The sequence below is a fragment of the Microtus ochrogaster genome, chromosome 22, assembly GCF_000317375.1.
Source record: "Microtus ochrogaster isolate Prairie Vole_2 chromosome 22, MicOch1.0, whole genome shotgun sequence".
Classification (NCBI taxonomy): Eukaryota; Metazoa; Chordata; class Mammalia; order Rodentia; family Cricetidae; genus Microtus; species Microtus ochrogaster.
In genome coordinates this window covers 1,230,086-1,244,937 of record NC_022023.1, presented here as the reverse complement: position 1 = coordinate 1,244,937, position 14,852 = coordinate 1,230,086, and the positions used below count along the sequence as shown (strand labels likewise).

General features: G+C 51.5%; 1 protein-coding gene across 2 annotated transcripts in view; it reads right to left on the bottom strand.

Moving 5' to 3' along the window:
* Dgat2 (diacylglycerol O-acyltransferase 2) overlaps positions 1-10,937 on the bottom strand; it is a 28,282-nt gene extending 17,345 nt beyond the window's left edge. Inside the window, exon 1 of one of the 2 annotated variants that reach the window (XM_005357526.2) lies at positions 10,619-10,937. In XM_005357526.2, the coding sequence (XP_005357583.1) occupies positions 10,619-10,739 (121 nt within the window). In that variant the 5' untranslated portion in view covers positions 10,740-10,937. The remainder of the gene's footprint in view (positions 1-10,618) is intronic. The other variant, XM_013350172.2, reaches the window with a different exon arrangement.
* Between the last annotated feature and the right edge of the window lie 3,915 nt (positions 10,938-14,852).

The window sequence follows — 14,852 nt, the reverse complement described above, 5'->3', positions numbered from 1 at the left end:
AAAAAAAAAAAAAAAAAAACCCTTGAAGCTTTCACCCTTCTGACCACTGCCCAGGCACAGAATCCTGGGTGTTCGTCATCTTCACCCCCTTCTGATGTCGCTCCAAGGCCTCTCAGAGTGTGGACTTAAACCTGCCCTAGTCCCGGTCTCCAAGTCCCTCCCCTCTGCTGTCATTCAGAGGGTAGGCCAGGTATAGCTTCATTTGTGTTTTGTTTTCTATTGATTAGTTTTGGTGGTGTTGAGTCTCATGCAGCCCAGGATGGCCTCAAACTTGCAGTTCTGCTGTGGCCCTCCTGAGTGATGAATCACAGGCGTTACACCACGGCCACCGGAGCAGGCTTCCTAAAGAACAGGCAGGGGCAGCAGCAGGCCTTCGGTGCCCCAACTCCCGTGTCAACTTGGCCAAGGGACTTCCTTCCCCGGGGTTCAGTTTCCCCATCTCTAAAATGGAATGAGTTAGATCACACAGTTCATGGTCCCTAGCGTCCACCTCCTGGCCAGAATCTGGGCCCTAAAATTCAGCAGCTTGCAGCAGCCCTGGGACAGTCACCTGGGGAACTAGGAAGTGAGGGTTCCCTCGCATATCCCCAGGGCATAATCAGCTATGTTACCTGGTTGTCAACACTTCCTCTAAGCCAGCTTGGTTGGCGGAAGTCCAGCTGGTGAGGAAGCTACAACCAAAAGCCTCCACCTCCACTCCCAACCTGTTTGACTCCTGGGTAGGGCGGCAGAGAGTGTTAGCACCCAGCCAAGCCCAGCTTCCTCATCCCTCAAGCCTCCCTGGGCCCACCCACTCTCTCATACATCACCAGTCCCACTGAGTCCCAGGTATAGCTACCTGGCAACTCCCAACCCCTTGAACGGTAACTTGTGAGTACAAAGACTGGAGTGGATTCATCTGTGTGTGTTGAACCTCACACAGGGTTGGGGTCGGGAGGGCTCTAGAGCTTTGCCGTACAACTGGGCAAATCCTACAGCAGGCTGAATGCTCAAGCCGCACTGGGCTGCTTTCAGCCAAGCCAGCCCTGCTATGGAAACGCTGAACCCTCTCCTGCCTTCCCCCAGTACACTTGCAGGTTCTGCCTTTCATTTGGAGACATCATTTTCCACAGAAGAGGTAAGGCATAGGGCAGAACAAAAAGACTAATCCTATGCAGCGAAGACTCGCACAGGAGGCTGATCTGTGTGTGCAAATTCTTGCACATGGCTCATTTTTCACTCCGCGTTTGGAGGACAGAGGAAAGAGGAACACATCAGAGAGGCCCGGAGCAGGTTCCTTACCACTCTATGCCAGGTCACTTTTCTCATGGTGCTCCTTAGAAGGGCAGGCAGGCAAGGAGGAAACAAAGGCATGGCAAGACCTCACCATCACTCCAGGCAGGTATTTGGACCCCAAGTCCCTTCACCACTTGAACAATGCCATGTTACAGAGGGCTGGTCCCAACTACACACGGTAGTCCACACCCAAAACAGATAACACCTGCATGAGATAACACCTGGATGCCTGTTCTGCCCACACTGCGTCCCACTGTCATGGGGACAGTTCTGTGCAGACTGGCTATGCAATGGTGAACCCCACCCACATGCGCCTATACCCGAGCTTCTGCTGTGAAGTCATGTGAGCTCACAGTGGACTCAACACAAGACGGGAGTGGTGAGGGCTGTGCTAGAACCTCCTTGTTCAGTATCTAATATCAGGGTAACCAAGGAGGCCACTCCCCAGGGCTGATGGAAAACAGTTTCCTGGCTTTCTCTTACCCTTACCTAAGAATGGCAGAGTCTGAATCTAAGCCCCCAGTTCTGGGGAAAGGGCCAGCTCTGCCCCATGATGCGACCTGGGATGTGATTAAACCTCTCTGAGCATAGGAACAACCTCAGGGGGTTTTGGAAGAGAGTAAATGAGGAAATATTTGGACGCCTGATGGATAAAGGTAACCGCTACCAAGACTAAGGAACTGAGTTCAATCCCCGGGAGCCACATGGTGGAAAGAGAGAACCAACTCCTTTAAGCTGTGCTCTGACCTCCAGACAGGGAGTGTGTGTGTGTGTGTGTGTGTGTGTGTGTGTGTGTGTGTGAGTGTGTGTGTGTGTGTGTGTGTGAAAAGAACAGTTTTTAATGTGTGTGAGGTGCACATGGCCAGTGAGGTGAAACTGTTGCTGCTTTCACCTCCCCAGAGGAGAGGGTATAAATAGTGAGCAGGCGAGCGTGCATTAGGTGTGACAAGGGTGTGCATTGGGGGAAAGGTACAGAATGTGCTGTGCAGGGCTCTGAAGGCAGGCATGGAAGGTGAGCAGAGACTGTAGGTGGCAGAACTGCCACACAAAGAAGGAGTTCCCTGTAAGGCAGGGTCAAAGCACATGACCAACAACTCAGAGATGGTGGAGGGGCATCGGACTACCCCAAAGAGGCTGAAAACAGAGAACCAGCTCTTCAAAGTGGCCCGACATAAAACCCAAAGCACAAGCACTTAGAAGGTGCCACCAGGAAGGGAAGGTGTTGGTGGGGGCAGGAGTCGGGAGCGAATGCAGGAAGTCATGCCACCCCCTACCACCACCTGTCTGGAAGCTCAGATTCTGCTGAGAGAGAGAATGTGATTATCAGGTGGAGACCAGAGCTATAAAGGAGAAGAATTTGGGGCAGTGAGTCAGAGCCAGGGGCAGAGAGTCCCCATCCTGTAGACAGGAGGGGCAAGCACACAGTGGGAATCACGTGGCCTACAAAGCAGGTGGGAAGCCTCTGCGCGGCCTACGTGGCTTCTCCACCACCTCCACAACATCATCTGTGGAGGGGCTGCGCCCAGGAGGAGTCCAAAGAACAGGAGCCAGGAGAACTCACCTCTAACACACAGGAAGCGTGGCTCAGATGAGTCATTGCCTGTGCAAGCCTCAGTTTCCTCGCCTGTACAATGGGGCTAATTCCTACCTCTCCAGATGCTGAGGGAACTGAGATAATGTTTAGGCGAGAGCCCCATAAAAAGCGAGGATCTGCCTGAGTGGCAGGTAATTATCAAGCAAGCCTCAGTGCCCTCCCGCTGTCTTAAAGCAACACAAACCCTGGGTCTAACGCTTCTTGCAAATTGTCACCCTGCTTGGGACCCAGTGTCCTCTGTAGTGATAGGTCCCTGTGGGGAAAATACAGTCAGAACTGGCCCAGCTATTAGGTCTGGAAAGAGTCAGAGAGCAGGGGCATGAAGGGCCCCTGGAGCTCTCCAGCAGGATGGCATCCTGCCCACATTCCCAGACCCCAAGGATGCCACATCTGGGTCATCTGGACAGAAGCTTTGCCTTGGTTTGCACAGTGAGGAAGTTACCCTCAAGTCACTCCAAAGGACTGGGCACAAGCTGCATGCTTATGAGGAGCTGACGGTCAAGACACCCAGCCAAGCGCCAAGTGATGCGCTTCTTTGAGGCCAGAGGTGAGCTAGCTGTCTTCTGGGCCACCTCAGGCAGGTACTTTCAGAGTCCACACGTGTGACGGTGACAGGGCCAGACATGGTGGAATGGACAACCCTGGAAGGCCATGCCTGCCATCTCCAGGGCTGGGCTGTCAATCCAAACCTCACAGGGCTTCTCCTGGCCCAGCCTGCAGTGCCGCCAAGAATGGTTCTCTCATTCTGAGTCTGGTCAGGTGTTTAGCACACACAGAGGAACCCTGTCAGTCACTAGCCTGTCCACCTTCCCCCTGGGAAGAGTTCCTGTGCCCAGTTCAGGACGGAGTGGCCATGCCCGACAGGCTGTCTCTCACTTCTCCATCCATATCCCATTTCACTATGGGAGGTATGTATTCATTTGCGGGAACTATGCCTCACTCTGGGTTCCTAGGCCCAGAACGGAGCCATACAAAGAACAGGTGCCTAATCTACGCCTGCATGCTTGAAGGCACCATGATGAATGAAAAGGGCATGGACAATAGAAATCAGCTGACCTGGGCGAATGCGTCAAAGGGAGTGTCATAGGGAACCAGGAAAGGTCTCCTCTCAGTGCAAGGGTGGGCTAAAGCCAGGGACAACACAGATGGTTCTGGAGAGAAACATACTTCCAAAGGACCCCAAACCAAGCAGGAAGCTTCCAGTCTCTACCTCCCTTCTGCTTCTCAGGCATCTGCCAGAGGCTAGTAGTTCTTAGAGCACCCACCCCAGACTCAACAGGGGACACAAGGCCATGAATTAGACACAGAAGGCCTAAATGGTCCAGGAATAGAGGGATGCCCCCAGCCTCTCCCAGGAACGGGATATCAGATGAGGAATGGGCCCAAGAGGAAGGCAGGGGCCCTACAAACAGCATCTACTAAGGGAAAGGGAACATAAGTTGGAAGATTTAGGTGCAAACATCTTGCCAAACTTGAATATGTAAGAACAGAAAGGAAGACAGAAGGACTGGGAGGCCATGAAATGCTGGCCTCCACCCGCAACACCAGGAAGAGCCAGCCAATATAACCCACCCTTCCAACTTTAGACAGGGCAGTGGTCAGTCATGTACCTGGTCCCAGCACCCTGGTGAGTTCTTTCCCAGAAACATGAAGTCTCCTTTTGAGGGCTCTTATGGGAATTATATGTCCTAATATAATGCCTATAGCGACATCCGGCTAGAAAGGGAGGACAAACCACTACAGATGCAAACCCCAGCCATGCTGTTCTTGCGAAAGTACCTGGCCTTGCCACCAAGTCCTGCATTTCACAAACAGGAGTCCAGCATCCCAAGTCTCCGTAGATTCCCACTCGAAGGTCTCTGATTCCCCAGTGCTAAATTAAGGGGTAAGGATACAGCAGATGAGGGCTGGGGTCTTGCCAATTTAGACCTTCTGTACTCTACTAGAATTCACTAATGGCTTCTTAATCTACAAATGATCCTTCTAATGGGAACATTGGCGCCTACAAGGGTTATCCCAGGGGTTCGGGGATTAACGTATTTAGCTTTCATTAGATACGGTAGAGTCTCGGGAGGGAAAGACAAAAGGGTAGGTCTTTTAGGATGCCAGGTTCCCAGCTCCTAACCAGGACCGGGACATGAGTGCTTGAAGACCCCAGTGGCCCGCTTTCTCCACCCCCACTTTCAGACCTAGCACATTCAGGAATACTGGAGTAGGAGGGGCTGCCATGGCAACACCACCAGCTTGCATATGCGTCACCAAGGAGTCCCCAGAACAGGCCCTTATGGTGATCCATAAGTTCCTCTGGGGCACTTACCTGGACCCCAACGAGGATGCAAGCCCCATTTCTGGTAAGAATGAGGAAAAAGAGCAGGCCAGGCCTGGCAACACTCTCCAGGTGGCTTGGAAGGAACCAAAGGGACCCACCCAGCAAGCCGTCCTCCCTGCACTGAGAATCCGAGGCAGGGTGGGAAGCAATGCAGCAGAACAAGGTTCCTGCGCTGGCTTGGAATGACTGTCTGCTAATGAGAACAGACCCCAATGCTTCCTGCTCCTGGGGTTGGCACACGGGTCGCCAGGCTCAGCACCATGATGGGGGAAATACTTGTGCCACAACCCTGTCCATTTCACACATGAAGGGACTCGGAATCAGCAAGAGACAGTGGCTTGTGAGTGTGGCTACACAGACCTTCAGCGGTAGAATAAGGACCACACATACCTAGGTCTGCCTTCCAGTCCCAAACCCCCCAAGGAGCTGACACTAGCTCATGAACATCTGCCTATCCTAGGCTCCTCTCCTGGGACCCCTAAGTCTTCTAAGGCAGATGCAGATTAATCCCACAGGTCAGGACACAACATCCTCTGTCTCATTTGTCTTTACTGAGGATTATGCTGGGACTGCAGCCCAGGCTGGCCCCTCCACTGGGACTGCAGCCCAGGCTGGCCCCTCAAAGACCTTCAGTCACTGTATTTTTCTACCTAAACTTGTGTCTCTTTACATTATTCCTTATGCCTAGGACATCTTTTAAAAAATTATTGTGCGCATGTAAGGGGAGGTCCAAGGACAACTTTTGGGAGTCCTTACCTTCCACGATGGGTGAAAGGCATTGAACTGGTGAGGTGATCAGGTGTCAAGGCAATACATTTACCCCCTGGGCCATCTCACCGGTCCTACTTCTTATCTGCCTTGCTGATGTCATTTCATCCTTCACAAGTCAGACTGATCATCCCCTCCTCTGCTAGGAAGCCTTCCCTCATGCCAAGGCAACTTAGATCCCTCATCCTCCAGGCCCAGTTCCTCCTCTCCTCCTGGTCACACCATCTCAATGTGTGCATACCCCTCTGGCCTCGCTTCCTTAAAGTCAGGCCTGCTGGCCGACACACAAGAGGAGCTCAGCTACTCGATCTGAGCCCCTCCCAAGGGGAACCTGCTCCAGGAACAAGTCTTCAGCTACTCCATTTTCAGGAAGGTAGAATCTTTGATGATGAGGCCTAGGAAGTAGGCCACTTAGGATATCAGGTTCCCAACATCCTGGAGTTACAACTCTGACTATAACATGACCAAGGTCCTCTGTCTATGGTGTTAAGACTTCTTGTATGACTTACAGATTAAAAAGGGGGCTCACTCGCAAATCAGTTACCAAACACATCCCATTCACCTTAACTCAAACCCTCAGGTGTTAATTTTGAGATGTCTGAATCTTTCTTGTTGCTTTTGTTTGCTTGAGATGGTTTTTCTGTGTATAGCCTTGGTTAACCTGGAACTTGAAAATCCACCTGCCTCTGCCTAAGTGCTGGGATTAAAGGCGTGTACCACTACACCTGGCTTTGAATCTATTTCAAAATAGGAAAATAAAGTCTCCAGTGGCCGTGAACCCATCACGTCTCAGAGGAAAAAAAAGACAGGGCAGGAATCCTGGCTTTGGCCGTCTACAGTCTTGAACCACGTGGGGGATCGTGGTGCCCCTGGTTCCACCCACTTGACACTTAGCCCCCAAGCCAAGCTCGTAATCAGACTGGGTCTCGAGGACACTTAACACAGACGGGCAAAGAGACCTGGGGAAAGCTAAGGAATTCACTGAAGCTAAAGACAGGGCTTCCTGCCAAGAGGACCTGTCAAGTCCCACTAATTCACTCACTCAGCTAATATCTACAGGGTTCCTACTCCCTGACAGCACTGTGCTGGGCACTGGCGACACAAGGCTCAGGAAGACAAACGAGGCCCCTGCTCCCAGGGACTGACAATAACTCAAACAGTAAGGGCATGCCACAACTAGGTAATGATAAGGTCTACAGAAGGAAAAGATCTGGGACTGGAGGATGGGGTAACAACCTGGGAGGCATGCCAAGATCTACGAAGGGAGAGCAAGTGCAGAGACCCCGAGAGAGAACTCAATGGTGGACCATGATGGAGGACCAGAAAGACCACCAGCACATGGCATGGTGACCAGGAGGTTATCAGGTGGTGGGTAGTGGTGGGTATCCCGGCAGCCTCATAAATCGGAGGTTTGAAGTCCAGGGGGCGGGGAGGAGGGCAGTTCATTTAGTCAGATAAAGTTATGTGGGCTATTGGTAACCCTATCCACCAAGTTTAGGGGAGTTCCCTCGAAAGCTTGGGGAAGAGACACCATGCCCGTCATGGAGTTAAGAAGCCATCGGCACTCATTTGGCAACTGGAAGGCACACACACATGCTGGTTAGCGCTCAGTGTTGCTGTCCCCACACCTCTGGCATAAGAAGGCTGATAGGCACCCATGGAGACAGAGCTGGGTTCTAGCGAGTTCTTCTGGGTTGCTCATCCGTGCTGTGGCAGTTGGGCCAGATCCAGCACCAGTTGGTTTTAACTCAAGTACACGCTGCTGAATTTAGGAGCGGGAGGGTTGCTGAATTTAGGAGCGGGAGGGTGGAGGTGGGGCAGAGTTTCCACACTTGCCACTGAGTCACCTGCTAATAAAGCATTACACTTGGCTCTCCTTTCCACACTTAGACGAGCCTTTGGCACAGAGCTAACTCAAAAAAGTAATCTCTGTAGCTGGGGGGACAGCCACGCAGAACTGAGGGAGCAGGGACAGGAGAGAGGTCACAGGACTTTGTTAGACGATTGCCAACCCTCAATTCCAGAGTTACCCCAACAATCTGACTCCACCTAGCATATCCCCAGGGATAGGAGCTCCATCTCCACCATCCAGGCTACGAAGTCATCCACAACTGTTGAGATTCTTCTATCAAAACCCGGACTGTGACTCTACCTCTGTCCTAGGCTTTGGGGGCCAAACAATGTACCAGCTCAGAACTACACTGCACTACCTCACGCTGGGTCCTGGACAGAACCCTAAGAATAGCCACAAGCATTCAAGGACTCTACCACGAAAAGCTCCCCATCCAAGGGCAAACAAAGCAGGGACGTGCACGGATATAACTATGGCTTCCAAATCACAGTCCAAGCCAGTCTTTCAGAGATTAGAAAATACCACAAATCAGGAGTAGTGGTGTCTGTGTCTAATCCCAGAACTCAGGAGAACAAGCAGAGGGGCCTCTGAGTTCAGGCCAGGCTGGTCTACAGAGTGAGTTTCAGGTGAACCAGCAATGCACAGAGACACCCTGTCTTGAAAAACCAAAGGGAGAAAAAAAGTACCAAAAACTCCCTCTGTTGCAACAAAGGCATACAGCAAGCTTCAACCAAACAACAGTCGCCAAGTTATCTATGTAGTCACTCACCCATCATGGAACTCCCCTTCACAGAATCCATGCTCTCCTTCCTTCAAGACTGCCACTAACAGGGTGTTCAGTGGGAACGGATCCTCTGAGGCAAACTAGGCCACTAGGGAGTGTCTTCAAGGACCAAGGAGGTAGAGAGGCCTCTCAGAGATGTCAAGATAACAAAATTTGCTTGGGCATCCTCCCCTACCCCACCTAGTCTTTCACCAAAGATCCCAGAGAGCTAAACTGACTAGTTTGCATTTCATATTGGTCTTTGTTACAGTCTATGAGGCAATTACACCCACATTTTTTCCATTGTATTTTCAAGGTTGGACAACAACAAGGGGAAAACTCTCTGCTAGGATACTAAAGACCTGCTCAAAAATCATACGATGGGGAGTACAAACCTCCCTGAGTTAAAAAAAAAAAAAAACTGTGAAAAACATAGTTACTAGGCTTCCTGCCCCTGGAAGACAGAGGAGAGACCAGGAAGGATATCTCCACAGGGACCACCATGGACGGCAGACCCATGACCCTGCAATGAAAACGTTTAAAAGCATGCATGTGAGCAAGTCACTTCCTTCCCCGTTAAGAAGGATTCTGAGAGAAGATGTTATACACTGGTTCATGGGGCAGCACAAATGCTTGCCCCTGGGATGCAACCATTTCGGTACTTCTCCAGGGGCAGATAACCACAGCAATGGTCAACAGGACTAATATTAGTGCCATTGGAATTCTAGCACGGGTTACCTTGCAGCCACCAGCATTTAAGAAACGATTTTGACAAATCGCAAGAGATACTCATGATTTATTGTTAAGACAAAACTGGATTTAGAACTGTTATCTATAGCATGGTCTTGACTATGGACTAATAGAAGTAACCACCAGATGGCTGGTTTACCTTTTTTCTTTCTGATCACTTGTACTTTTCAATTTCCAGTTTTCCATGAACTGGAACTTGCCCTGTAGACCAGGCTGGCCTCCAACTCAATAGCTCCGACTGCCTCTGTCTTCGGGGTGCCCCACCACTGCCCTGCTAAGGAAACCTTGGGTAGCATTTCTTCCTCCTCAGTTTCTCCAAGTACAGCTAGGGACTGTGGGATGCTTTACCTTGTATGGGAAAAGCTGTGGTGTGAATCTTAATTCTGCCCCCAGTACACTGAAAGCCTCAGTTCTCCCTTGAAGGCGGACCTTCAAGAAGGAAAACCAAACCAGTAGATATCTGAGTTCGAGGTCAGCCTAGTCTACAAAGTGAGCTCCAGGACAGCCAGAGCTACACAAAGAGAAATGCTGTCTCAAAACAAAAAAACAAAACAAAACAAAAACAACAACAACAACAAAAAAAAACAGGGTTTCCCACCCCACTTCTAAATATGTCAGACTCAGGGCTGCTGCTGTTGAGTGGGTGCCACCGTATGGGTTGCCACACATAAGCCGGGACAGAGGACAGTTGGGGCACACCTGTTCCAGGCAGGCATGTTCTCCATCCAGTGGCTGTTTCAGGGGATTGCAAAACCCTTACACCCTGCCCCATCCAGTTTCTCCCAGCCAAATCCTGTTTCACCTTGTGAGAAGGAAGAATAACTGGGGGCTGAAGAGTAAAATATCACTAATAACAGGGGAGAGTGGGTGGTGTCGCCCTCATCAGCTGGGGGATGGTAAGTGATGTAACACATGTTGCAATATTGGTGAGCCACCAGGATGGAGAATGAACCCAGGTTTGACTAGAATCCCAGGCTGCCTGGCTCAAACTGGTAACCCTCAGCCCAGGCAGAAATGATAGGATGCAGAGTTGGGTTTCCCTAACGAGAAGCCTGTCGTGGTGGCACACACCTGCAGTCCCAGCCCTTGGGACGGTGAGACAGAAGGATTCCGAGCTGAAAGCCATCCTGGGCTACTAGGTGAGACCTTTTTAAAAACTGGAAGTAGTTGTCTGGGACGCCAACCTGAAGTGGCTAACCCGTCCAGTACAAGGCAGCACTGCTAGCCAGAGTCCCTTCCTGAAAGTCGTCTTTGCTGTGGAAAGCTCCCAGGGTGACTGACACTCACCCCATCGCCCAGACCCCTCGCGTGACAGGGCAGATCCTCCATTCTTGTTCTCGCTGCGGGCAGCTTCGGCCCGACGCTCACCCCGCAGGACTCCGGAGTAGGCGGCGATGAGGGTCTTCATACTGAAGTCGGTGCACGTCACGGCCGTGCAGAAAGCCGCCTCACGCCGCGCCCCTGGCCCATGCCCCGGCCGCCGGGGCCAGGGCTTCGCGCTGAGCTCGGGGAGCAGGGGAGCAGCGCTCAGGCCGTGGCGGCGACTGCACGAGAGCCGAGGCGGCCAGCCGCTGCCACCCCAGTGAAGCCTAGAAGGCAGCGAAGCGCGGCCACGGCGCTTAGCGCCGCCGCGCGCGCACTTTATAACCTCACAACGGGGCGGGTCGTGACGCAAGAGGGCGGGGTTTAAGTCTCCACCCCGGACTGTACCATGTTCTCGCAGGGGGGTGAATCTCCCGCTGCTAGGCTATGTGCAAAGCCCGGGAAAGCGCCATGGCCTGACCGGTGTGGAACAGAGTTTAGCAAGTAAGGCAGAGTGAACTAGAGTTCTGATGCATGAAAGCACGCCTGGTTGCTCCAGAGACCACCTTGTCTTCCTCCTTCTTCCTCCCTTGCTGACATTGGTACCATTCAGCAGCTGGAACGTGGGCCGGGAAGTTGAGCACGTGCGGTACGACCGCCAGCGTGCGTGTACCTGTGTTCTTCCTTGGCTACGCTTGCCTTTGGTTGCAGTTTGGCAGGCTTCTCCTGTGGTCAATAGTGTTGGGATTTGTTCGGTTACAGCTGGGCTTCACAAATCACCCCTCCCCCCCAAGCGCCCTGCTTTTCTTTTATCAAGAAGAACCTGGAGCGGTGGAGTCTGCCTCTTGTAATTCTAGCAGTTGGTGGGGGTAGGAGAACGTGTTGAGACAGGAGGATCGTGAAAGATCAAGAGTTTGAAGTCAGCCTGGACTACAAAGTGAGACCCTGTCTCAAAACACCAGGCACAGAGGCAATCCTGTGGAACATGGCGATGCACTTCAAATCCAGTCCCAGTCCGCTTTTCCTCAACTTAAGGGGTTTTTGTTTACTTCTTGTTGGTTTTTTTGTTTGTTTTGTTTTTTACTTTTTTTGAGGCAGGGTTTCTCTCCGTAGCCCTGGCTGTCCTGGAGGACAGGCTGGCCCTTGGACGCAAAAGATCCACCTGCCTCTGCTTCTGGAACGCTTGGACGAAAGGCGGAATGCTTGGATTAAAGGCATGCGCCACCATACTCGGTTTTCACTTCAGTTTTCCTGTCTGTAAAATGGGAACAAACAGATGCTTTGAGAACTAAGGGGTGAGAGATGAAAAGCAGTTAGCTAGTTACTGGCGCTTAAGGTTAGGAACTGTTTACATCGCCCACAACTGAGTGGGAGTTGGCAAGCAGAAAGCTGGGTGTAATGTCTGAACAGTCAGCGTGTCAGGAGAACTCAAGACAACCGCATAGGATGAGGTTGCGGTAACACGGTAATGTGGTAATGGGGGCTGGAGCTGGGTCCCTGAGAGTCCCGTCTCTCCAGACATTGGGGATGGGAATGGGTTCTTGGGAGAGAACCTTAATAAAGAAATCTGACCACAGTGAGGTGAATTCTAGGAGCCCTCTCACAGAGTGTGAGAAATAGAGAAGAGGGCACACAGAAACAAAAGCATAGGAGGGTTGGGTGGGGTGTGGCTCAGCATTGGGTTGCACACCTAAGGCCTGGGGCACAAGGCCTTTTGGTGGGGGAGTGGAAAAGAAAGGTGAAGTTTTTGGTTTTTTTGGGGGGGGTTCTTTTTCTTTCTTTTTTTTTTGGAAACAGGGGTTTCTCTGTAGTTTTGAAGCCTTGTAGACCAAGCTGGCCTCTAACTCACAGAGATCCGTCTGCCTCTGACTCCCGAGTGCTGGGATTAAAGGCGTGCGCCACTGCCAGGCAGAAAGGTGAGTTCCAACTGGAGTGCGAAGCAGGCTAGGAGTCTCAGTCCCTGGGCAGGTGACAAATGCCCTTAGTGAACCCTAGAATCACTTGCCTTTGTTTAACTCCTTCAAAGACTTGGTAGGTGGGTGGGGTAGGAATCTCATTGAGACGGTACTACCAAACCCTGAGAACTGAGTCTACCAGAAGCAGAAGGATCCTGGTGTGAGGATTTCTCTGCGGTAGAGCTGGGTCCTGTTAGGGAATGGGAAGGCTAATGGGCTAGCACGTCCTCGGGAGACTCGAGATCAGTGTATGCTATGTGACAGCTGTGAGGAGAGAGGGCAGGGATGTATTTGGGGGACAAAGAAGACTTCAGCTATACGGGGGCTAGAGTGCCAGTGGAGGCAAGCCTCCTTCCTCCTGGCTGTCTAGCACACATGAGCCTCTAGGTTCAGAGCCTAGCAACACACACCGTCTCGTGTTGGCATGGAAGACCTCAGGTCTAGAGCGTATCCCTGCACTAGAGTGTTTTCTTTTTTTTTTTTGGTTTTTCGAGACAGGGTTTCTCTGTGGCTTTGGAGCCTGTCCTGGCACTAGCTCTGTAGACCAGGCTGGTCTCGAACTCACAGAGATCCGCCTGCCTCTGCCTCCCGAGTGCTGGGATTAAAGGCGTGCGCCACCACCGCCCTGCACACTAGAGTGTTTTCTGTGGAGGAGACCTTATAATGGGACAATGGCTCGCTCACTCATCTCTAATGCTGTCTAATTGGCAGAGATTAAGCTGGCTATAGGCCTGAGGTGTGATCTGTCCTCTATCGGTAAGAGTTCTTGGGTAAGTCACTAGTTTGTTCACTACAGAGTGGAGGTGGGAAGCCAGGCATGGTTGTGGTTGTGCACACCTGTTATAATTCAAGCACTTTGCAGGTAGGGAGGGAGCCTCCTCCAGGAGTTCAAGGAGTTGGAAGTTAGCCTGAGCTACAGGAGACCCTGTCTCAAAAAAGAAATAGGAGGGAAGGAAGGAGGAAGACAGAAAGAAAGAGGTGGCATTTTCCCATCTTACTGATATACTTACATACTTATGGGTCAACTAAAATAATATGGGAAGGGTGTTGCCATTATCCAACGCGAGTAAGATATCATTATCTTAATAACAAATGGCAAGACTTTGGGTAAACAAGGTCCATTGGAAACATTCAGATCCCAAGTTCGTGGACTTCAGCATTTTTCTGTGCTCCCTCTCTGGGCCAGGTACTGATTGGAACACAGAGAATCAGACCTAGTCCCTGCCTTTGTGGGGACTGAACAGAGCTGAGACTAGTGGTCAGGGGATGGCCAGGCCAAGGTCAACCCTTCCCTCCTGGCTGCTGCTGGCTGTCTCCACCGAGCTTGGAATCTGCCCTTGCTCAGGAGCCCTTGGTCTGTGCCCGTTGTGGGCCTGACTTAGCCAAGAGGCTCAGTGAGCAGTGGATTAGTCAGGAGGTGGTAAATGAGAGAGAAGGCAATATTGCTTCTGGAGGTGAGATGAGTCTGGTTCTTTATTTTTTTTCCTAATTTTTTTTTTTTTTTTTGGTTTTTCGAGACAGGGTTTCTCTGTGGCTTTGGAGCCTGTCCTGGAACTAGCTCTGTAGACCAGGCTGGTCTCGAACTCACAGAGATCTGTCTGCCTCTGCCTCCCGAGTGCTGGGATTAAAGGCGTGCGCCACCACCGCCCGGCAAGTCTGGTTTTTTTTTTTTATTTATTTTTTTTTTTTTTTGGTTTTTTGAGACAGGGTTTCTCTGTAGCTTTGGAGCCTGTCCTGGAACTCCCTTTGTAGACCAGGCTGGCCTCGAACTCACAGAGATCTGCCTGCCTCTGCCTCCCGAGTGCTGGGATTAAAGGCGTGCGCCACCACCGCCCGGCAAGTCTGGTTCTTTAGATCAGAGAGGAAGGGCAGCTATTCAGAGGTTCCGGCCTGAGCAGAGAACTGGGAGTGAGACCCTGGTGTGGCTAGAGAAAGAATATAGCTGGCAAAAATAAGAAGGTAGGAAGTGAAGCTGAAAAATTGACAACATACCCAATCTGGGAGACCTCGTAGTTCAGCATGGGAGTCTGGCTTCATCCTGTGCAGGATAGAGCAAGGGGAGAGTGTGAGGTCCCGGCTAAGATGATGGGCTAGCCAGATAGCTGAGCTAGGAGTATATTGGTGGGAGGTTGGGAAACAGGGCCATAAAATCTAGTTCATAATACCAGGTGTTGCCGGGCGGTGGTGGCACACGCCTTTAATCCCAGCACTCGGGAGGCAGAGGCAGGCGGATCTCTGTGAGTTCGAGACCAGCCTGGTCTACA